At 43.0% G+C, this 25490-nt stretch overlaps 1 protein-coding gene across 2 annotated transcripts in view; it reads left to right on the forward strand.

The window, feature by feature from the left end:
- The first annotated feature begins 9548 nt into the window (after positions 1–9548).
- The window catches only part of LOC124004356 (guanine nucleotide-binding protein G(i) subunit alpha-2-like), a 104419-nt gene continuing 88477 nt past the window's right edge, over positions 9549–25490 (forward strand). The window contains exon 1 of one of the 2 annotated variants that reach the window (XM_046313196.1): positions 9549–10402. In XM_046313196.1, the coding sequence (XP_046169152.1) occupies positions 10285–10402 (118 nt within the window). In that variant the 5' untranslated portion in view covers positions 9549–10284. Of the gene's footprint in view, positions 10403–12224; positions 12244–25490 lie in introns of those variants that run through there. The other variant, XM_046313197.1, reaches the window with a different exon arrangement.

The following is a 25490-nucleotide window of genomic DNA, read 5'->3' on the forward strand; positions in this document are numbered from 1 at the left end:
CAAGACCACTGATAATCTCCCTCGATCTGGGGCTCCATGCAAGATCTCACCCTGTGGGGTCAAAATGATCACAAATGACCTAGTGAATGACCTGCAGAGAGCTGGGTCCAAAGTAACAAAGCCTACCATCAGTAACACACTACGCCGCCAGGGACTCAAATCCTGCAGTGCCAGACGTGTCCCCCTGTTTAAGCCAGTACATGTCCAGGCCCGTCTGAAGTTTGCTAGAGAGCATTTGGATAATCCAGAAGAAGATTGGGAGAATGTCATATGGTCAGATGAAATCAAAATATAACTTTTTGGTAAAAACTCAACTCGTCGGGTTTGGAGTACAAAGAATGCTGAGTTGCATCCGAAGAACACCATACCTACTGTGAAGTATGGGGGTGGAAACATCATGCTTTGGGGCTGTTTTTCTGCAAAGTGACCAGGACGACTGATCCGTGTAAAGGAAAGAATGAAGGGGCCATGTATCGTGAGATTTTGAGTGAAAACCTCCTCCCATCAAAAAGGGCATTGAAGATGAAACGTGGCTGGGTCTTTCAGCATGACAATGATCCCAAACACACCGCCCGGGCAACGAAAGAGTGGCTTTGTAAGAAGCATTTCAAGGTCCTGGAGTGGCCTAGCCAGTCTCCAGATCTCAACCCCATAGAAAATCTTTGGAGGGAGTTGAAAGTCCGTGTTGCCCCAAAACATCACTGCTCTAGAGGAGATCTGCATGGAGGAATGGGCCAAAATACCAGCAACAGTGTGTGAAAATCTTGTGAAGACTTACAGAAAATGTCTGTCATTGCCAACAAAGGGTATATAACAGTATTGAGATAAACTTTTGTTATTGACCAAATACTTATTTTTCCACCATAATTTGCAAATAAATTCATTAAAAATTATTTATTTTCTGTCATTGTCTGTCATAGTTGAAGTGTACCTATGATGAAAATTACAGGCCTCTCTCATCGTTTTAAGTGGGAGAACTTGCACAATTGGTGACTGACTAAATACTTTTTTGCCCCACTGTATGTCCCTTTCGATGGCACTATGTACTAAATAAACCTATAATAAACATATTTCTTCATACCGTGGAAGAAAATAATTTAACAGTTGATGTTCATCAAACAGACACACAAATCACACACATTCTGTCCCATCGCCTCTATTTTAAGCAGTGCTGTTTACTTCTCCCAGGCAGATTGCTCACTGAAGTATGATGATGATGCGTTTATGTTCATGTGAAAATGCACGCTGGCCTTAACTGACACTGTATAGTTGCCAATGGTGACAATGAATCACTAGGTTTCAACAGATCACTAACTTGTCAAAACCCCTCCATCAATCAACAAACACTTATTTTATACTTCAATATTGGAACAGAATATCGGAACAGTGTATTGGTGTTGAGAAGCTATACGAATTCAAGGATTTGAAAACAAGATTAGTCTATCCAGGCTGTGTCACATTAGGCTGTGATTGGGTGTCCAATTGGCAGCGCACAATTGGCCCAGTGTCGTCCGGGTTTGGCCGGGGTAGGCCGCCATTGTAAGTAAGAATTTGTTCTTAACAAATTCTTAATAGGTTTTGTTCCATTCAGATGGCATTTTACAAAGAGAGTATCATTTTGAACTACACTTTTTGTTTTAAGATTGGCTTGGCAGGGAAACAATTAAAGTACATTTCGACAAGGCAAAAAATAGCCCTGTTGTAATGAGCCATCATCAGACAGTGAAAGATCATTCTGCCCAAGATGTGGACACATTTGATACAAGTGTGTTTCTTTTATACTGTCTATTATGAATAAGTTAATTTCATTACTCCTCCAGCAATTGTCAATACCGAAATGTAATTAACTTTGAAAAGGGGTTTTGGGGATTAATGAGTGTAGGCTGCTGTGCTTAAGCTGAAGTGGTATGTCTTCTGTGCTGACAACAAGCTAACACAGCTACTCTGCTCAGGAGAGCTCATCAACTGGAATATTTTTCAGTCAAATATGGTTCACTAACATTCAGATACAGTCCCTGCCATATCAGTTGGCTGTGAGGAAATGACCAGTAGGCATACTACCACAGAGTATACAGTCTAATTTATCTGATCTTAATAGCTGACATTCAGTGTCTTGAGGTTTTGAGCTCTGATTCAATGATTAAGATAAATAATGCATCCTGAGTCAATTAATGAAAATTGTTAGTATTTGGAATTTATGTTTTCATTCTGATCATACAGACTTGTGTGCACACCCAAGACCACAAGGGGACACCCAAGAGCCATAAGTGAGATGCTTACAAACTATGCATACCGTAAAACATAAATGAAACATAGTCGTCCGTCCCTTTGGCGTGCCATTGGCACATATTTCCACAAATAAACAGCTGTTTCAAATAAACATCAGGTCTAAGTAAATTGTTTACAAGTGAACTTCAGTGAGTACCGTACAGATTACGTAAAAGAAGATTGCGGAGAGCAACATCATTGCCATGGATGAGACAGCTGTGTGGTTTGACATGGTCAGCTCAACTAGGTGGTGATACAAGGTGCAAGAAGTGAGAGAATGGACCTAATCATGTTTAAACTGGTCACAATAAACAGTGTGGTAGTCTTTTCAACATTTTATTTGAGCAGAAGCTGTGTGCATTAAGGAAATAGACACCTGGCTCAAATAGAAAAATGTCTATAATAAGCACCAGTTGTGTTCAGTGATTGAAGCAAATAAACACCCCCAGCTACTAATTTAAGTTTTATGGCACTGAATTTAGAGCTTTGACTAAACAAATACAGTAGAGTAATTTATTCTATATCTATTATCAACTGTTAAACAATCAGAGCAATGTTGACAGGTCTCTTAAGATGATGAGTTAGTCTTGTAACAAGCTTAAAATAAATACAAGTAAAAACTCCAAAAAATAAAACTAGATAGACCTAAAGATGTGCATCTAGTTGTAAAGCCTGGAATCACTAGTTTTATTTAATTTCCCCTACAACAATGAATTATGTTTTCAAGACGAAATAGAGTCCTGTAAGCAATTTTCACTCTAATGAAATTGACCTTATCCTATTCATTGCAATGAGAAAAATGTAATCGGATTTTTGCTAAACTAAATTAGATAACTCAAACTTAGAGTTAATGAGATATCAAATGAAAATGCTCTCAGTGTAACGGTTCTCCTCGTCATCTGAGGAAGAGTAGTCAAGATCGGTCAGAACGTGACACTCAGTCATGTATTAAATGTTTTGATTTACAGTACCAGTCAAAAGTTTGGACATACCTATTCATTCAAGGGTTTTACTTTATTTTTTACAACTTTCTGCATTGTAGAATAATAGTGAAGATATCAAAACTATGAGATAACACATGGGGAATCATGTAGTAACCAAAAAAGTGTTAAACAAATAAAAATATATTTTAGATTTTAGATTCTTCAAAGAAGCCACCCTTTGCCTTGATGACAGCTTTGCTCACTCTTGGCATTCTGTCAACCAGCTTCATGAGGAATGATTTTCCAACACTCTTGAAGGAGTTTCCACATATGCTGAGCACTTGTTGGCTGCTTTTCCTTCATTCTGCGGTCCAACTCATCCCAAACCATCTCAATTGGGTTTAGGTCGGGTGATAGTGGAGACCAGGTTATATGATGCAGCACTCCATCACCCTCCTTCTTGGTCAAATAGCCCTTACACAGCCTGGAGGTGTGTTTTGGGTTATTGTCTTGTTGAAAAACAAATGATAGTCCCATTAGGCACAAACCAGAATGCTGTGGTAGCCATGCTGTTTAAGTTTCCCTTGAATTCTAAATAAACCACAGACAGTGTCACCAGCAAAGTACCCGCACACCATCACACCTCCTCCTCCATGCTTCATGTGGGAACCACATATGTAGAGACCATCCATTCATCTACTCAGTGTCTCACAAAGACATGGCGGTTGGAACCAAAAACCTCAAATTTGGACTCATCAGACCAAAGGACAGATTTTCACCGGTCTAATGTCCATTACTCATGTTTCTTGGCCCAAGCAAGTATTTTCTTCTTATTGGTGTCCTTTAGTAGTGTTTCTTTTGCAGCAATACGACCATGAAGGTCTGAACAGTTGATGTTGAGATGTGTCTGTTACTTGAACTCTGTGAAGCATTTATTTGGGCTGCAATCTGAGTTGCAGTTAGCTCTAATGAACTTATCCTCTGCAGCAGAGGTAAATCTGGGGCTTCCTTTACTGTGGTGGTCCTCAAGAGAACCAGTTTCATCATAGCGCTTGTTGGTTTTTGTGACTGCACTTGAGGAAACTGTCAAAGTTCTTGAAATTTTCAGGATTGACTGAGCTTCATGTCTTAACATAATGATGGACTGTCGTTTCCCTTTGCTTATTTGAGCTGTTCTTGCCATAATACGGACTTGGTCTTTTACCAAATAGTGCTATCTTCTGTATACTACCCATACTTTGTCACAACACAACTGATTGGCTCAAACACATTAAGAAGGAATGCATTCCAGGTGACTACCTCATGAAGCTGGTTGAGAGAATGCCAAGAAAGTGCAAAGCTGTCATCAAGGCAAAGGGTGGTTACTTTGAAAAATCTCAAATACATTTTGACTTGTTTGACAATTTGTTGGTTACTACATGATTCCATATGTGTTATTTCATAGTTTTAATGTCTTCCCTATTATTCTACAATGTAGAAAATAGTACAAAAAAAACTAAAAACCTGGAATGAGTAGGTGTTCAAACTTTTGACTGGGACTGTATCTCTCATTGAACATGACAGCAGTATGGCGCTGACAGATGGTCACCTCACTTCGAGTTCTTAGAAAACAATGCAGTATTTCTTAAAAATCTATTATTTCTTACATTGTTACCACAGGAAATCTTAAGTCTTATTACATACAGCCGGGAATAACTATTACATATAAGAGCAAGTCAACTTACCATCATTACGACCAGGAATACGACTTTCCCGAAACGGATCCTCTGTTCGGTTCACCACCCAGGACAATTGCTCTAATTCTAGTTGGCGATCCAAAACAACGATGCCGCAGAAGGAGCAGACAAAGCGGCCGTCTGGCCAGGCACGTGCACATCGCACACGCTCCCGAGTATACTACTAGCCAATGTCCAGTCTCTTGACAACAAGTTAGACAAAATTTTTGCAAGGGTTGCATTCCAGAGAGACATCAGAGATTGTAACATTCTCTGTTTCACGAAACATGGCTCTCTCGGGATATGTTCGGAATTGGATCAGCCACCGGGCTTCTCCATGCATTGCGCCGACAGAGATAAACACCTTTCTGGGAAAAGGAAGGGCGGGGGTGTATGCTTTATGATTAACGACTCATAGTGTAATTATAACAACATACAGAAACACAAGTCCTTCTGCTCACCTGATCTAGAATTCCTTACAATCAAGTGCTGGCCATTTTACCTACCATGAGAATTCTCATCAGTTATAGTCACAGCTGTGTACATTCCACATCAAGCAGACACCAAGACGGCCATCAAGGAACTTCACTGGACTATATGCAAACTGTAAACCATACATCCTGAGGCTGCATTTATTGTAGCTGGGGATTTTAACAAAGCAAATTTGAGAACAAGTCTACCTAAATTCTTTCAGCATATTGATTGCGCTACACGCATGCGCAATAGCCTCGACCACTGCTACTCTAACGTCCGTGATGCATACAAAGCCCATCCTCCCGTCTGCAAATCTGACCATGACACCATCTTGCTCCTTCCGTCTTGCTCCTTCCGCAAAAACTCAAACAGGATGTACCAGTGACGAGAACCATTCAACGCTGGTCCGACCAATCGGAAGCCATGCTTCAAGATTGTTTTGATCACGTAGACTGGAATATGTTCCGGTCATTCACTGAGAACAACATTGACCTTTACACTGACTCAATGAGTGCGTTTATAAAGAAGTGCATTGGAGATGTTGTACCCACTGTGACTATTAAAACCTACCCTAACCAGAAACTGTGGATGAATGGTGGCATTTGCGCAAAACTGAAAACGCGATCCACCGCATTTAACCATGGAAAGTGGTATGAAAATATGTCTTTATATAAACAGTGTAGCTATTCTCTCCAGAAGGCAATCAAACTAGCGAAATGCCAGTACAGGGACAAGGTGGAGTCGCAATTCTCAACGACCCAGACACAAGACATATGTGGCAGGGTCTACAGGAAATCACGGACTACAAAAAGAAATCCAGCCACGTCACGGACACCAACGTCAAGCTTTAAGACAAACTAAACACCTTCTTTGCCCGCTTTGAGGAGAATACAGTGCCACTGTCACTGCCTGCTAAGGACTGCACCCCTCCGCCTCTCCTTCTGCATGGCTGATGTGAGGAAAACATTTAAACGTGTAAACCCTCGCAAGGCTGGCCCAGACGGCATCCCTAGCCACGTCCTCAGAGCATGCACAGACCAGCTGGCTGGTGTGTTTACGGACATGTTCAATCGCTCCCTATCCCAATCTGTTGTCCCCACATGCTTCAAGATGGCTACCATTGTTCCTGTACCCAAGAAGATAAAACATAACTGAACTAACCGCCCCATAGCACTCACTTCTGTCATGAAGTGCTTCGAGAGACTAGTCAAGGATCAATTCATCTCCACCTTACCGGCCACCCTAGACCCACTTCAGTTTGCATACCGCCCCAACAGGTCCACAGACGACGCAATCGCCATCACACTGCACACTGCCCTATCCCATCTGGACAAGAGGAATACCGTCAATACTGTCATGACATTGGCCTGGGGGTGGGTTTATGACAGTCATAAATACCTCTTCCCCCCTTTTTCATCTCTATACCCTACTGATGTTACATTTGCAAACCCCTTGGTTAACATAGAGATTCTGGGAACATCAGAAGGTGGGGGGAAATGAACTATATTCTGGTAATTCGACCAATTGAACATATGCGGTGGTACTTAATGAATATGATGTCAGTTCGGTTGTCATCTGAGACATTCTCATCAATGATAAGATGACATAAACTCTACAGTGGAAAGTCTACACATCAGAGTTATCGGATTCACATGGAATTGTTGTTCAATTTAAATGTTTGAATATGAAATTATTTGTGATGGAATGAAATGTCATTTTAGCTTCTAAAATGTGAGAATTGGGTTTTCATAAGGTTAGGGCTCTGCTCAATCAGTGGCCCGCCCCTGTGAAGAGTCATGGGTTATAATACATTTCAGACACACCCTTCTCGCTCCACTATATAAAGCCTTGACGAAAATGTAACCTCCTGTTCCGAGGATGTGAGGACGACGGTCGGGTGTCAGAATGGTTCAGATAATAACTACAGAACGAAGCCAACATCAGTCTGAGTTTTGGTTGCGAATGATATGAACTTTGAACTCTTATTCACTACAGAAGTGATACCTCCTAGCCGTTGAGTTAGCAACAGCAGCTGCAAACGAGGGTTAGGAAGGAACAGACAGAGTATCCCGTCTATCACATAATGACGTTACTACAACGTATCCAATTGACCACCAGAGACATTCTTCAAAGGACTGGGTTTTGCAACACGGCCTTCCATCTATCACCAACCTACTGACGGGCAGCTCAGAGTAAATATTTATTGCATTTTCCTTTTCCAAATGGGCAGTAATTTAGGATGAATAAGATACTGTATTTACGATAGCACAGTTTCTTCCTTTGTTACTCAGTCATCCCACTCTTTCACTCAATCCCAGCCCCTTTTCTTTTGTGTAACAAGCTGTCATATCTGTTCCGCCCGCCAGGGACTTTTTCCTTTATGACGTAATTTGTAATCAAGTTATGATTAATTATGTGTATGTGTAATTCTGTGTGATTAGTTAGGTATTCAGTAAATAAATAATTAAACCCAATTTTGTATTGCTAATTCAACTTGTTAGCCAGGGTTCGTGAAGATAACCAAGAATTTACAACTTTCAGATGAGACTGAATTAAGATGACGATTAATATTGACTGCTATTGATGTAAAATATTACTAGGTCTTTAAGAGTTTATTCGGAAGATAACAGCTCTATAAATATTATTTTGTGGTGCCCCGACTCTCTAGTTAATGACATTTACATGATTAGCTCAATCAGGTGATGTTAATTACGGTGAAATGATTTTATAGAAAAGCATGTCATATCACTTAATCCGGCATAGCGAAAGACACGACACTATGTAAGAATGCTGTTCATTGACGACAGCTCACCATTCAACACCATAGTACCCTCCAAGCTCATCATCAAGCTGAAGGCCCTGGGTCTCAACCTCTTCTTGTGCAATTGGGTCCTGGACTTTCTGACTGGCCATCCCCAGGTGGTGAAGGTAGGAAACAATATCTCCATTTCGCTGACTCTCAACACTACCCCACAATGGTGCGTGCTCAGCCCCCTCCTGTACTCCCTGTTCACCCAGGACTGCGTAGCCATGTCCTCCTCCAACGTGTGCAGACGAAACAACAGTAGTGGGCTTGATTACCAACAATAACGAGACAGCCGACAGGGAGGAGGTGAGGGCACTCGGAGTGTGGTGTCAGGAAAACAACCTCTCACTCAACGTCAACAAAACAAAGGAGATGATTGTGGACTTCATGAAATAGCAGAGGGAGCAACCCCCTTTCCACATCAAAGGTACAGCAGTGGAGAAGGTGGAAAGTTTTAAGTTCCTCAACGTACACATCACAGACAAACTGAAATGGTCCACTCACACAGACAGTGTGGTGAAGAAGGAGGAACAGCGCCTATTCAACCTCAGGAGGCTGAAGAAATTTGGCTTGTCACCAAAACCCTGACAAACCTTTATCATATCACATCAACGCCCTCAAACGCAAGGCTCTCCAGAGGGTGGTGCGGTCTACACAACGCATCACCGGGGCCAAACTACCTGCCCTCCATGACACCTACAGCACCTGATGTCACAGGAAGGCCAAAAAGATCATCAAGGACATCAACCACCCGAGCCACTGCCTGTTCACACCGCTACCACCCAGAAGGCGAAGTCAGTACAGGTGCATCAAAGCTGGGACCGAGAGACTGAAAAAAAGCTTCTATCTCAAGGCCATCAGACTGCTAAACAGCAATCACTAACTCAGAGAGGCTGCTGCCCACATTGAGACCCAGTCACTGGCCACTTTAATAATTTGATAACTAGTCACTTTATACAATGCACTCTAAATAATGTCACTTTAATAATGTTTACATATCTTACATTACTCATATCACATGTATATACTGTATTTTATACCATCTATTGCACCTTACCTATGCCGCTCAGCCATTGCTCATCCATATACTTACATGTACATATTCTCATTCACCTCTTTAGATTTGTGTGTATTAGGTAGTTGTTGGGGAATTGTTAGATATTACTGCACCATAAGAACTACAAGCACAATCATTTCGCTACACTCCATTAACATCTGCTAACCACGTGTATGTGACAAATAAAATGTGATTTGATTTGAACGCAGGAGTGAGACTACAATTTCAGGGAAACACTACATTTTCCATGAAGCAAAGTAGGTGGGCGTTTTTCGCAACGGGCTGGCACTGCTAAATTGGGAGCATAGGGGATTGGGAGGTGAAAGAACTGTCTTCGTTTTGTCGGCCAGACTGAGGAACTTCACGCTGTTACGGGTGTGGCTTTGTACGTGATACATCTTTACGAAGAGAAGAATGCATAACGGCACTCGCACACTTAACGACTAAATTAAACACAGAGGAAGAAGAGAAAATAGAATAGCTTCTTCACAGTGGGTATGTGAATTTTGGTTACATTGCAAGTTGGCAACGGAATCCATCTGCTCTGCCGTCTTCACAGCTGGAATACTTTTTACTGAAGTTCCGTGGGCCCATTTCCTGGCGTTGTAACCTGCGAGGCTGATCTTGAAAAGTGAACTTGACTGATTTTATTGACGCGCCTCAAAATAAATTGTTGTTACTCAAATAGTGTCCGCGTAATGACAGACACATTACTTTTCCGTATTGGCTTGGATAGCATGTCACTGGGGTTGAAAAAATAGGCGTCAAATTTGGCTTTGGAATATTAAAAACGAGTAAACATCTGGAATAGAACTGAATTGGGACTAAATCGAATAAAGTATTTGTTTGCTGGTTTGTGGACGAATCAAACTTATATCCCCGTCGTTTTTCTCAAAGGGGAAGTTTAATTTCTCAACCTCACAACACTGTTCTGGGAACGCTTTTTTTTTAAACGCTCCCAGGCATACAGTCCTAAATAGGCAACATTTTTTGTGTGATATTGTCCGAAAAACAGCAGTCCTGAAGCGTGCACTTGGAACCATGGGGTGCACAGTGAGTCAGGAAGATAAAGCTGCACAAGAGCGGTCCAAAATGATTGACAAAAACCTTCGAGAAGATGGGGAGAAGGCGGCGAGAGAAGTGAAACTGCTCCTGTTGGGTATGTACCATCAAGCACTCCATTCTAATGTCTGAATCCAATCGATGTAGAATTGCATGAACACTTGCTACATTGTATGCAGTTGCGGTGTTGTGAGCTGGCGATATTTTATTTGAATTGTAATTTTGCGACGTAACGGGCGTTGATTAGTCTCAACCCAATCATAAGCCTCAGTTTGACTGTTGCCTAGGTTCGGGTTTTCGAGACTAGGCATCATGATGCATAGAGGACATTTTCGTGGTAAAGCTTTGAGGTCCAGAGTGTGCGCGGAGGACTAGGCCATGTATCCTGCGACGCTACCGAATCTCTCTCATTAACCATTTTGATGTACAGCTAGTTACATAGGCGCGTTTTTGTCTAATTTCATAGAAGGTTCTCTAGCCTCCAGTGCGCAAGTGGAACAGAGTAGGCTAGTCAGAACCAGTAAACACAAATGAGCCCGCGCTCCTCCTGCTGTCATACATTAGGGGAATGCCTCACCACCAGAATTTGCTCAACTCTTCAAGTATTCGAAATAGAAAAGTCGTGCGTTGACGGAATGTTATGTCGAGGTTTTATTACAGTCAAGTAGCAGACCGTAAAAACTATCATATCCTAACCTGAAATGACACTAACAATCTAGTGGTTTCTAAATGATACCAGCATAATGTAGCCTTTAGGCCCAGGTCTGAAAGGTTGTAGACTGTTAAGTGATTGACAATTCTAAGGTCTGAACATGTCAAGTATAACGAAATACTTAATTTGCAAGCCTTACCCAACAGTGCATTAGTCAATATCAAAATACCATAACTCATTAAATTAAAAAAAGTAAGTACAATTCAAAACTGAAATGTGAGCTACAGTGTATACAGTGTCAGTGCCAGTACCACATTTACAATGTGCAGGGATACTTTGACTCAAATACTGCAGTATGTAAATGTAGGGAGGGATTAGGAGAAACTGAATGGTAGCAGGATAAATAATAATAATATTATAAGCGAAGGGAATATTTCTGATTGGCTTTGATTGCTCTTCAGCTGTGCCTATTAATGATAACTACCTCATGGATGTAATGGGTTCTTCAGACCTCTCCAAGCAATGGTAGATCATTCACGGCATGTGTCAATGTAGGTCCTAATCGATAATGATTAACCGCAAGCAATAGACTCTGGCTTACAGTTTTGCAGTCTGTGAAGTGCTCACTATGTTAGAGAATTGAAACATTACACACGTCTTTGGTTGGCTACATTTGATTCTGTTGTCTGTGCTCTGGATCTGTTCATTTAGCCCCTCTATCTGACCCATAACACCCCCACCTGTTGCAATCAATGTAAACCTCAAGGTTGCGTCAAAGCCGACTTGATGGTGACTTTGGTTAGTCAGGTTCTTCGGTAATACCAGCATGTACAAAAACGAGCTGTGTCCACCTCGGGGCACTGTAATAAAGTTTAATCAACGTGGTGTACGTGTGTGCGTTTGCACTGTCAACCGAACGGAGTGTGACGGAGGAGTAGGGACTGTCATGACCGACAGTCATTTTGGATCCTCTGATTCTAGTGCCATGACTTCTCTGCCAGGTTCATTTTTTTGACTGAGGTCATATCATAGCCACCCTCTTAACCCCCCCCCCATGCTGAACAGTGACAGTGAAGTCTTGCTTCATGTGCACTTTGCTCCCATTCTCTGCAGTGTTTTGATAGCAGCACAGGGCTCCTGTTAGGAATATGTTGGGGGCCAAACAGCCAGCCCAAGCATGTGCTGGAGCCAAAACCAAACACTCTGTTAATGTCTTGACGGATGGTGATCGGTGTGAGCGTCCGAAAATAAGCTTATGACTCTAAATGCTTCCTGAGAACTGAAAGGTGAGGTAAGAGGGAATCCTGGCATTACCTTGAAAATAATGACGTTACATTGATTTTACAGCTTTTTAATGGAAATTCCAAAGCCGGAAAGGGTAAACGTTCAAATTGCCAAAACATTGACAATATTCCATTGTCTCTGATAAGCTCCACATTGGGTAGACAACAATAGAACAATAGGTGATTATAAATAAAATACTTCAGTTATGTATATTACTTAGTTTTTATTTGATTACTTTAAGGAATGAAAAATAAAGTAATCATCTCATATACAGTAGGGGAAAAAAGTATTTAGTCAGACACCAATTGTGCAAGTTTTCCCACTTGAGAGATGAGAGGCCTGTAATTTTCATCATGGGTACACTTCAACTATGATAGACAAAATGAAAGAAAAAAGAAAATCCCATTGTAGGTTTTTTTAAATGAATTTATTTGCAAATTATGGTGGAAAATAAGTATTTGGTCACCTACAAACAAGCAAGATTTCTGGCTCTCACAGACCTGTAACTTCTTCTTTAAGAGGCTGTCCTCCACTAGTTACCTGTATTAATGGCACCTGTTTGAACTTGTTATCAGTATAAAAGACACCTGTCCACAACCTCAAACAGTCACACGCCAAACTCCACTATGGCCAAGACCAAAGAGCTGTCAAAGGACACCAGAAACAAAATTTTAGACCTTAACTCAGTTTTTCACAATTCCTGAAATTTAATCCTAGTAATAATCCCTGTTTTAGGTCAGTAGGATCACCATTTTATTTTAAGAATGTGAAATGTCAGAATAATAGGAGATAATTATTTGTTTCAGCTTTTTTTTTTCATCACATCTCCAGTAGGTCAGAAGTTTACATGCACTCATTTGTATTTGATAGCATTGCCTTTTAAATTGTTTAACTTGGGTCAAATGTTTTGGGTGAATTTTGGCCCATTCCTCCTGACAGAGCTGGTGTAACTGAGTCAGGTTTGTAGGCCTCCTTGCTCGCACATGCTTTTTCAGTTCTGCCCACAAATTGTCTATAAGGATTGAGGTCAGGGCTTTGTGATGGCCACTCCAATACCTTGACGTCCTTAAGCCATTTTGCCACAACTTTGGAAGTATGCTTGGAGTCATTGTCCATTTGGAAGACCCATTTCCAACCAAGCTTTAACTTGCTCACTGATGTCTTGATGTTGCTTCAATATATCCACATAATTTTCCATCCCTGTGATGCCATCTATTTTGTGGAGTGCACCAGTCCCTCCTACAGCAAAGCTCCCCCACAACATGACGCTGCCACCCCGTGCTTCACGGTTGGGATGGTGTGCGGCTTGCAAGCCTCCCCCTTTTTTCCCTCCAAACATAATGATGGTCATTATGGCCAAACAGTTCTATTTTTGTTTCATCAGACCAGAGGACATTTCTCCAAAAAGTACATCTTTGTCTCCATGTGCAGTTGCAAACTGTAGCCTGGCTTTTTTATTGAGGTTTTGGAGCAGTTGCTTTTTCCTTGCTGAGCGGCCTTTCAGGTTATGTCGATATAGGACTTGTTTTACTGTGGATATAGATACATTGGTACCAGTTTCCTCCAACTTCTTCACAGGGTCCTTTGCTGTTGTTCCGGGATTGATTTGCACTTCTCACACAAACGTACGTTCATCTCTAGGAGACAGAATGCATCTCCTTCCTGAGCGGTATGACTGTTGCGTAGGTCCAATGGTGTTTATTGATTGTACAGAAGAAAGTGGTACCTTCAGACGTTTGGAAATTTCTCCCAAGGATGAACCAGACTTGTAGAGTTCTAAACTTTTTCTTGAGGTCTTGGCTGATTTCTTTTGATTTTCCCATGATGTCAAGCAAAGAGGCACTGAGTTTGAAGGTAGCCCTTGAAATACATCCACATGTACACTTCCAATTGACTCAAATGATGTGAATTAGCCTATCAGAGGCTTCTAAAGCTATGACATTTGCTATTTCCTGAGGACATTGCATTTTTGGATTAAATGCTGCATTGCCCCTACAAAGCCTTATCAGATTGAATCCCGGCCTTGGACTCTATTCGATCAGGTCCAGTGACTCATATTTGGGATTAAGTCCGATATGGCATTCTTCCTCTACAGCTAGAATGCATGTTTGAATTAACAATCGGACTAGTTTTTATTTTACACTGTGAACATTGCCTTTGTTAAAAGCATTAGCCAAGGTTTAAAGGTAATGTCTGATTGAGCTGACATATGCAGTGTTTTCTGTGAATGCTGTCAATGTGAAAGCGGGAACTTTGCCATTAAAAGGTGCATCGCCGAAAAAGTGCCACCGCCTTGAAACTCAGCCCTAAAATGAATAAGGCTGCATTGTCTTTATTCAAGGTGTATCACTGGAGGAGCTTGCAGGATAAAGTGTGTTGGATCAGTTCTTGACAGGTTCCAATCACACATTCTGTCCTTGGCTTGGACTTGTAAACTAAAGTCAGTGTGACATCCTCTCAGAGGTGCAACATCTCACCTCTTCCTAGAAGCCCTTTTAGGTCCCTTATTTGGTGCTGTTTTAACCTGCAGAACAGCTGAGAAAAGCCTTACCACTATATCCTGTTGGCTTGACGAAGCCAGGGAGAAACCTCCTCCCGCCTGTTTGTCCGTGATAAGTGTCTTCTGAACTATTCCCCTCCCACCACCACCAGATGCTATTTTTGGACCTGTGGCAGATAGAAGGGAATGATGGATCTCTTTTCTCCCTGAACCAGGAGTTGGGGCTGAACCAGGAGTTGGGGCTGAACCAGGAGTTGGGGCTGAACCAGGAGTTGGGGCTGAACCAGGAGTTGGGGCTGAACCAGGAGTTGGGGCTGAACCAGGAGTTGGGGCTGAACCAGGAGTTGGGGCATGCTAAAAGGAAAACTACTATGTTAGTCAGAACCTCAGCTTTGACATGGGTGTTTGTAGCTGGAGTAATTTATTGCAATATATTGAGTTCATCCCTCAAACACTCCAGTGTTCATTAACAGGAAGCACACGTTCAATGACTTCCCTTCAGGTTTTGGGCTTTGATTGACATTTAATCTCCTACCCCCAGCAGCTTGAGTATCTGTGAATTCCGTCACTATTTATTTTTTATGTTCTTCGATTATTTGTATTTTTTGGTTTGTTATTGACTTTTTTAACCTCCCATTTTCAGTTAAGCTGGGATGGAAATTTTCCTTGGCAGCGTCTTCCTCTCCTTTAAACTGTGTGAGAGTGGCAGCTCGGTTTGTGTGAACATGTCTGAACAGTTCACAGGCTTTGCTTAACACACACACACACACACACACACACACACTTTTTCTCTCTCACGCTCTGTCTATATGTGTGTGATATATATATATATATATATATATGAACACATTGCTTATAGGCATGCCTTGCATTTATGTAAATACAGACACATGCTTGCATGGCCACACGATACGCGGGCAAGGCAATGTAAGTGCTGTTATGTCTAAGCAAGGTTATTTAATGTCTGAAAGTGTGCACTGTGTACATCCATGTTCCTCCCCTGCTGTCTGCTTGACAGGGATGAGGTGATTTTTAAGGAAGAAAGGTGGAAACACAGGACGTCTTCTTCACAGGACATGACTAGATGTTTTAAACTTTTTTTTATTGGACTATGGCTGAGGAATGCTGGTCTCGGGGGATGAAACCTTGTCTATTTTAAGTTGGGAGGAAACAACGGATATGGCAGCCCGGTTATTTCCATTGGTAATGAAACTATAGGAGTACTCTTTTCTGACATGACATGCAGCACATGTACTTCATTGTGTTACAGCAAACCATTAGGACTGAAACAACTCGCCCAGACTTTGTGCTTCCAGGCCAAATGTATCAGGCATTCTGTCCTGTGCCAGTGCACTGTGGTGACATGACTCAATGTACGATGCAGCTCATTTACATTTGAGAGAAGTCTTGATTGTAATAGAAAAGTAGAGCTTTCAGAAAAGCCTGTTTGTTTTTGCGTGTGAGTATGTGTCAGTGTTGAGGCATACTTTGACACCACTGTTGCTGCTCTAGAAAGAGGGACTGCTGACGTAGGATCGCTTCAAGCAGCAATTACTTCTCTCTTCCTCACCAGCCTAGACTCTCCTGCCCACAGACAGGGGGATTAACAACACCAAATCAGCATTCATTCCCTCTTCCTCTTTTTTTTCTTTTCTTCAGCGTTCCACAACATCTGAGGCCCTAAAGAATGGACCTGTCTTCTGTCCCCCTCATGGTGGTTCTCCCTGGATGTGGGGCTCAGGGCAACCTAGAGGAAATCGCTCAAGCCTATTACTGTTAATACAGTTGCCACCTCCCATAGACATGGCCTCTGAGTGCAGAAAGCAATGCTAGCTAACTGATTTACAGATTGAGCTGCCATTTTAATGTAGGGAGATGAGCTGTCTGTGACCACCACCCAGGCACTCTCATATCTATCACTGGGGAAACACTACACCAGCCAAGTACCACGTCTGATGCACATACCTCTCCTTTTCCGGGAGTGCTTTTCCGCCCAGAACTCAACGTCAACTGTTGTGGCTGTGTGTGTTCATTCTCTAAGAATAAAGAAGAAAGCCGATGTTTGCCGAGCTGACTTGTGTCAAAGCTGTTCTTCAAATCATCTAAGCAGGTGATATCCTCCTGTAGCTTCATGGAGAACAAATGGCTGCCTTTATTTCTCTAATTGCCTTGATTGCGTCTCTTCCAAACACTGCATTGATCACACAGAGGCTGTATTGACCTACCTGCTGGTGGTGAGCGTCATCATCCACTGGAGCGAGGCCAAGACTGAAACCTGAGAAACAGCCATGGTGTGATCTTAAGACCAGAGTGCTAGAGCCTCCGAGGCATGGCTGCCGTCGTCACTTTGAACATAAACCTGCAGACACCTATTAGCTGTGTGTGTGTGGTTAGATTGGTTCTTCCTGAAAAACGGTTGTTTGTCAGACCTGGCTGCTTTTCTAACCGTTTCCTTACCAATATAACAATTGAGGCGCAGTTGAGTTTTAGCTGAAGTATGTAGCCTACACGCTTTATTTAATTGAATGGAGGTTGAGTGGAGTTTCCAGTAGCAGCCCACTCCACAGTGGTGTGAAAGTATTCCAGAACTGTCCAAGGCACTGCATCTCAATGCTAAAGGTGACACTACAGGCCCTGGTTTGATTCCAGGCTGTATCACAAATGGCCATGATTGGGAGTCCCGTAGGGTGGGGCACAATTGGGTTTGGGCGGATTAGGCCATCGTTGTAAATAAGAATTTGTTCTTACATTAACTGACTTGCCTGGTTAAATAAAATGCAAACAAATGAAAGATGTTGAGTGTGGATGTCATGCTATAATAGCTACATGAGGAGACATGTTCTATAGCTACCTGTATGAGCCCTGCATAAACCAGGCTTAGTCCCCCTTATTACAGCTGGTAGCAGAGTTCTGTGGGCTGGAGGGTAATTACAGTACACTGATTACAGATGGAGCAGTGGTTCTGTAAGGAACAGAGTCTGTCTGACCCTGTCTGCTGACATCAACAAACGTCCCTCTCTATGACTGCTGCTCCCAGCGACTCAGACATGACTGCTCCCAGCGACTCAGACATGACTGCTCCCAGCGACTCAGACATGACTGCTCCCAGCGACTCAGACATGACTGCTCCCAGCGACTCAGACATGACTGCTCCCAGCGACTCAGACATGACTGCTCCCAGCGACTCAGACATGACTGCTCCCAGCGACTCAGACATGACTGCTCCCAGCGACTCAGACATGACTGCTCCCAGCCACTCAGACATGACTGCGAGCACACTCCAACATGACTGCGAGCACACTCAGACATGACTGCGAGCACACTCAGACATGACTGCGAGCACACTCAGACATGACTGCGAGCACACTCAGACATGACTGCGAGCACACTCAGACATGACTGCGAGCACACTCAGACATGACTGCGAGCACACCCAGACATGACAATAAAGATCTAGTGAAATCAGTCTAGTCTAAGGTTGTATTATTACTATTCACAGCCGGGTGCTGAAATGACGACAAAGCTTTAGAGGGAGATATGTTCAGCAAGTTAGCTCCAGCTCATGTTTGAAAGTGTGATACTGTTTACAAGTAGGCTATATTTGCAGTGTTCCATTTGTAGTGCCACCCATTTTGCAGTGAGACGTGGTGGTTATGAGATCATCTGTGCCAAGGGGGAGGTAAACATCCTGTAATTACAGTGTGAGTTGTGAGGATAAAGCCTGGTCCTGCAGACACTAGGTCTCCATGTGGGTCCATTGGGACCCTCCAACTAACAGCACGGATAACTGGATACATACTCTGCTGTTGAATCCTCTACTCTCCTCAGCTCCCTCCCTTCCTCCGCTGTCCCTCTCTGCCTCAACATACACTGACAATATTTTCAATTCTCCCTGGTTGCTTAATAAGAACACCAGAATATCATCCTGATGAGAAAAGGCCATTGGGGCCCATTTGGGCTTGCTGTTTTTGTATCTGAACAAAAATATAAACGCAACATGTAAAGTGTCGGTCCCATGTTTCATGAGCTGAAATTTAAAAAATATGTTCCGTATGCACAAATAGCTTATTTTTATAATTTTGTGCACAAATTTGTCCCTGTTAGTGAGCATTTCTCCTTTGCTAAGGCAATATGCCACACCTGTCAGGTGGATGTATTAAGAAGCTGATTTAAACGGCATGATCATTACACAGGTGCAACTTACATTGGGGACAATAAAAGCCCACTTTTTAAAATGTGCAGTTCAGTCACACAACACATTGCCGTAGATCTCTCAAGTTTTGAGGGAGTGTGCCATTGGCATGCTTACTGCAGGATTGTCCACCAGAGCTGTTGCCGGAGAATTGACATTTCTCTACCATAAGTTTCCGCCAATGTCGTTTTAGAGAATTTGGCAGTACGTCCATCTGGCCTCACAACTGCAGACCACATGTAACCACGCCAGCCCAGGACCTCCACATCCAGCTTCACCTGCAGGATTGTCTAAAGGGGTTTGAGGGGATGCCTAGGAGTGTTCTGTCTGTAATAAAGCCCCTTTTGTAGGAAAAAAAACATTGATTGGCTGGGCCTGGCTCCCCAGTTGGTGCACCTCTACCTAGTCATGTGAAATCCATAGATTAGGGCCGAACTGTAACTCAGTAAAATCTTAAATTGTTTCATATTGTGTTTTTAGATTTTTGTTTGTATGTAAAGATGTGTTAGCAGTAGCTGTACTAAACACACACACACCCAGACAGCCCTGTGCTGTGTTCTGCCGAGGTAGGCTCTGGTCTGGTCACGCTGTGGTGTGAGAGGCAGGGACAGGGCTCATTTTGGCTGTGCCGTTTACCTCTAACGTCTCTGTGTGGGAGAGCAAAGTGGGCACTGCTGCATGTTAGTTAGTCTGCAGATGGGCCTGTACAGCAATATAGGAACTGTTGACTCAATACAAAAGTGTGTTTTTTTTGTTGCCTATGGGCCAAGCAATCTACCAAAGGTCTACTTTGCTCCACTGTTCTGTCATGTGGCCCCAGGACAAGAGAAGTCTTTGTCTGTTCCAGATATAGCCCTGGTTGCCTTGCCTGCCACCATACACTAGCATGACCCTTTCAATCTCTGGACCACTCTGAAATCACAACTGATTTGCCAATGGCTACAAACCTCTATTGAATCCCAAGTCCACAACCTCTTAAAGGCGTCCTCATGCTTCCCAGCCAAAAGAGTTCAGGAAGAGTTTGTGCATATATTATGACATTTTGTCATGTCTATTTTTGTTTCGGGCACACAATGTTTTCTGAAGGCAAACAGAAGTAGGTAGCCGAAGTCTACGCAACTTCCGTTGGTGATTGGTCAACAGGGGGGTCCTTCAATAATGTCTTTGTCATTCAACGAGAGATGACTCAGTTTCATCAATTTGATTTTTTAAATTTATTGCCAAATACTGGACTGAACATCTCAGTTAGATGTAAAATTGTGCGACTAAGATCTCCTCTGCAAAAACATCAAAACGAATGACACTTGTGGAAGTGTATATTGGCTACAGCCTCTTGAAATGCACAAACAGTCCTGTTGCTGCTGCTTTTTCTAGTTCTCCAAACAAAGGTCTTAAGGGACTATGCATGTGATCTCTCCTCTCTCACAGCACCCCTCCGCTCCATCATGACAACTCCCTCCATCCCCTCTCCTCAAAAAATACACTATGATTAATGATAACTTGGCTATATACACAGGGTACCAGTGCAGTGGTATGAGGTAATGTAGGTAGATATGTACATGGAACTAGGAATAAAGTGTCAGTTAACAGTAGCAGCAGCGTATGTGATGAGTCAAAGGTTAGGGGAAAAAGGATCAATGCAGATAGTCCGGGTAGCTATTTGGTAAACAATTTAACTAACTATTTAGCAGTATTCTGACTTGGGTAGAAGCTGTTCATTGTCCTGTTGGTTCCAGACTTGCTACATTGGTACTGCTTGCCGTGTGGTAGCAGAGAGAACAGTCTATGACCTTGGTTGGCTGGAGTCATTGAACATTTTCTAGGGCCTTCTGTCTGACACCAACTGGTATAGAGGTCCTGGATGGAATGGAGCGCGACCCCAGTGATATACTGGGGCCATACGCAATACCCTCTGTAGCGCCTTGCGATCGGATGCTAAGCAGTTGCCATACCAAGCTGTTATGCAGCCAAGATGCTCTGTGGTGCAGCTGTACAACTTTTGCGGATCTGCATGACCATGCCACATTTTTTTTCAACCTCCTGAAGGGGACATGGCATTGTCTTCTGTCTTCACGACTGTGTTGGTGTGTTTGGACCATGATAGATTCTTAGTGATGTGGACCCCGAGAAACGTTATGCTCCCGCTCCACTACAGCCCCGTCAATGTGATAGTGTGCTCGGCTCTCCGTTTCCTGCTGTCCATGATCACCTCCTTTGTTTTGCTGACGTTAAGGGAGAGGTTTTGTGTGTTAGCACCACAATGCCAGGTCTCCTACCTCCTCCCTATAGGCTGTCATATCGTCATTGTTTTGGCCTACCACCGTCGTGCTGTCGGCAAACTTAATGATGGTGTTGGAGTCGTGCGCAGACAAGTAGTCATGGGTGAACTGGGAGTACACAAGGGGACTACACTCACCCCTGAGGGGCCCTCCTTGTTGAGGGTCAACGTGGTGAATGTGTTGTTGCCTACCCTTTCAACCGGGGGAATTGCGTCCGTAATTCCAGGATCCAGTTGCAGAGGGACGTGTTCAGTCCCAGGGACCTTAGCTTAGTGATGAGCTTGGAGGGCACTATGGTCTTGAACACTGAGCTGTAGTCAATGAACAGCATTCTCACGTAGGTGTTCCTTTTGTCCAAGTAGGAAAGGGCATGCGTCATCTGTGGATCTGTTGTAGCTGTTTTCATGGCTACAAATGTGAGCGCTACTGAGCCGTAGTCATTTAAAACAGGTTACATATGTGTTCTTGGGCACAGGGGCTATGGTGGTCTGCTTGACGCATGTAGGTATTACAAACTGGGTCAGGGAGAGATTGAAAATGTCAGTGAACACACTTGGAGGGGATAGGATAAAAGGAGAGTGAAGATGGCTGGAGAGGATGGAAGGGCAGTGAGGGAGAGGAGGCCGGATGATGAGAATAGAGAAGGGCTATGACAGGAGGATAGTATCTCTGTGGTGAGGTGTCAGTGCTCCTGTGTATAGCGCCCGGGGTTGAGCTGTTTAATCAGCAGGGTGGCTTTGCCAAACCACAGCCCTCACTGCTGCCATTGTTCACGGCTCAGCCATAATCTGATCTTCTCAAGTGTCCTATTTTCCCCCCCTTCAATACAATAATTGAGACGTGTGTGTGTGTGTGTGTGTGTGTGTGTGTGTGTGTGTCAGAGGGAGGGGAAGTTAGAGTTTAAGTAGCCGCCAGAGCAGAAGAGTGACGCTCACTCTTAGACGATCTCAAATTATTTGAAGCATCTCTTGCTGTGTGTATTTCTGTTCTTTCCGCTCGGTCTTGGTTGGTACCGGTGCGATATGAGGTTTCTTATAGGTTCATATCTCTAACAAAGGAAAGGAAGAGCGCAGGGTGGCACTGGTAATGTGCTGATAATCACTGTCCTCGTCCTGTTACTTTTCACTCCTCAACCCTCCCAGAGGGAGCATTTTAATGTATCTGGTGGATTAACTTAAGCCCCACACCTAACCTGAACCTTGATACAACTGAGCCATCTACGGTACACTACCGCTCTGAGAAGTCTTTTGATCAGCTATAACTCATGGCCAGGGCCTAGTATGACTGTTTTATAAGGACTTTTCCTGGTCATGTAAGTGTTATGGGGACAACTTTATAATTTCCTGCATTTGAAAAAAACTATACAAAGATCAGCTTTATTGCAGATTGTAACTTCTATCAATGTAATTTTCAGCTTCATTTCCAATCCCCCATATTGTTTTTGGTAAATATATATTTTCCTTTATATTCCCCTAATTGGAGTAAACTAATGGACAACAGAAGTTAGGCTTCTACTTCCAGGTTATACATTTTATGGACACAGTATATTTGATTTATTTAAAAAAACTATTTGTCCCATCCTTCAGCTCCCCCCAACCCCTCCCATCCATCTCTGAACACCATCCAGTCCCAGCTCCCCTCAGCCCCTATCATCTATCTCTGAACACCATCCAGTTTCTATTAGCCATAATAAAGGGATCGCTTTTTTGACTTTACACTCCTGTGGACTATAGTTTTATCTTACCTTGATTATTGTCCAGTCATATGGTCAAGTGCTGCAAAGAAAGACCTAATTAAGCTGCAGCTGTTCCAGGACAAAGTGGCTCGTCATTGTAATCAGAGGGCTGATATTAATACTATTCATACCAGTGTCTCTTGGCTAAAAGTTGAGGAAAGACCTGAGTCACTTGTTTTTATAAGAAATGTGTTGTGGAAATTCCAAATTGTTTGCATAGCACACACTTACCCCACCAGACATGCCACCAGGGGTCTTTTCACAGTCCCCGGGTCCAGAACAAATTCAAGGAAACGTACAGTATTATGCAGAGCCATGAGCGCATGAAATTAGCTACCATCTTATATAGCGCAAGTGAACAGCAAACCTGGTTTCCAAAAACAAATTAAGCACCACTAGGCTCAACGCATCTCCCCATGTGACCTACTTGTTGTGTGTAAAGTATGTACTGACATGCATGTGGTAGATGCGCGCACACACACACTACATTTTAAATGTATTTCAATTGACAAATTCTTTGTCTGGACCCCTGTAAGACTAGCTGTCACCATTGTCGTCGGTTAATGGGGATCCTAATAAATCAAAGTATTCTTGATCGATTTGACTATGACTTCTCAAATCACCCAGCAGTGCTATTTGTAGAGTCGGTGGGAGTAGCTTGGATATCTGCGGGAGGTATGCCTGGACTGCAGCAGGCCAGGGGGCCTAGGTGTTAATGTTGTGACAGCTGGCCCGTCAAGACAGTAATTGATAGGTCAATTTGTTTTGATAGTGCAGTCCTTTTGCAGGAGATCCTGTCTGGCAACTGGACCAGTGGGAATGGGACAGGGACTAAATTAGCCGCTCCTATTAACCAGAATAATCATGTTATTTCTACTGGCTGGTATTCTATCCTTTAATGTAACTGACATCTCACTTTCTTTGGTTTAGAAAACCATATAGGACATTGGTGCTGTTGGGCTCTTGTGAAAAACTCCTACTCTATGAGCACCGCTGCCAAATGACCTAATCATTTTAAATATTCCTCCGATGCTCCAAAAGGCTGCAAGAAATCAAATTGAGGGCACAAAATTGGACTTGGTTTGAAATTTAAACATGGGATTTTCTATGGAAATGATTTAATTGAAACTATTCACAGCTCCCCTCACTGTATGAAGATCCTCCCTGGATAGATAACGATTTTACGGTTGTAGAATTAGTCGTGCAAAGATGGAGTAAATTAAGCCCCAAACTTGATGACTGCGTGGGACTGATTTCTTCATCCCGCTCTCGCTGGCTTTCTGGCCGACTCCCACCCGCTCCTGCAAGAACTTGTCCCGAACCCGGCCGCAGTCCTGCAATGTTATTTTAGGTGTATGTGATGCAGCACGTTTGCCAGCCATGGTCCCATCAGTTTTGCACCCTTTAGGCAATATCAAAATGCGCAAAAATAACCTACGAAATTGGGTAAATTACCAGAGATTCTCATGTGGGCCATTTTTTACATTAGGCTATCTGTATTACTGGGCCATAGGCCTATCAGCCAATAGGCTAGACATAATTTGAAGAGCGTGTTGGAGAGAGCAGTCACTTGCACTTTCTCTTGAGCTACATTTTGCATATAGGATATAGCCTACCTTTTTAGGAGCAGGACGGTTTTCAGGCAGAGACAAATGTGTAATCAATATTGAAAAGGTAAGCGCAAGGCTCGCTCACCTGCTCCTAAAAGGTGTACCGTTTTTCATTTTCAATGATCAACTATTTGTGTTGCACCTTGACTAACATTGGTTGAACGCCCTCCACTTCTTTCCATGATCAATATTTACTTAAACGCACTGTAGTAAACTATAGCCCAACATTTAAGTTAATTTATTGGGAAAGGTATCTATGACGTGCCTAGGCAGTCTACCATTTCATTTTGACCGCATATACTGAAGGTGTACTTCAACTCGCATGCCCAACTAGGTGAGGAACTTGAAGCAGCGAGTGCCGAGTGTGTGAATAATGCAATGGCGCTTTTTAATACAATAAGTAGGCTAACGTGTAGTCTACGAAGCAGAAAGATTAATGCTCGTGGGAATGCAGCCCTCTAGCCCAAGCCATCACTATGTATCAGCACATCTTTTCAGTACATTCTCTTTTTCTGTCTTCACTCACATGGAAGCATTTAGTTAACTCTTTAAGGTTAAAATAACTGCCTAGTGCAGATGTTGATATAAAAAAACACTACTATATCACCTAAATATTCATCTCAAGTAGTGAGCTTCCTCTACTTTGTATTCCGTTCAATCCACCGTCAAGGCTTTTGACTCTCTGTTCCACACAAACTTTAAATGCTCTTGCCTGTAGCCGTGCCTTTTTTTTCTTCTTTCCTTTGAATTTGTTGCTGCTGTCGGAACAGATGATGTCATAGCCCCCCCCCCCCCTGCACGTGTTACTTCCTCCTTCGACTGGCTGCAGTTACAAGTAAAACAGAAGTAGATGCTTATCCTTTGTTCGGCTGGCTCAGGAAACCAGCACACCCATCCTGTGTCAGTTGGCTGAGCCATGCACAGCTACAGGCT

Source organism: Oncorhynchus gorbuscha, linkage group LG18 (genome assembly GCF_021184085.1).
Source record: "Oncorhynchus gorbuscha isolate QuinsamMale2020 ecotype Even-year linkage group LG18, OgorEven_v1.0, whole genome shotgun sequence".
NCBI classification, from domain to species: Eukaryota; Metazoa; Chordata; class Actinopteri; order Salmoniformes; family Salmonidae; genus Oncorhynchus; species Oncorhynchus gorbuscha.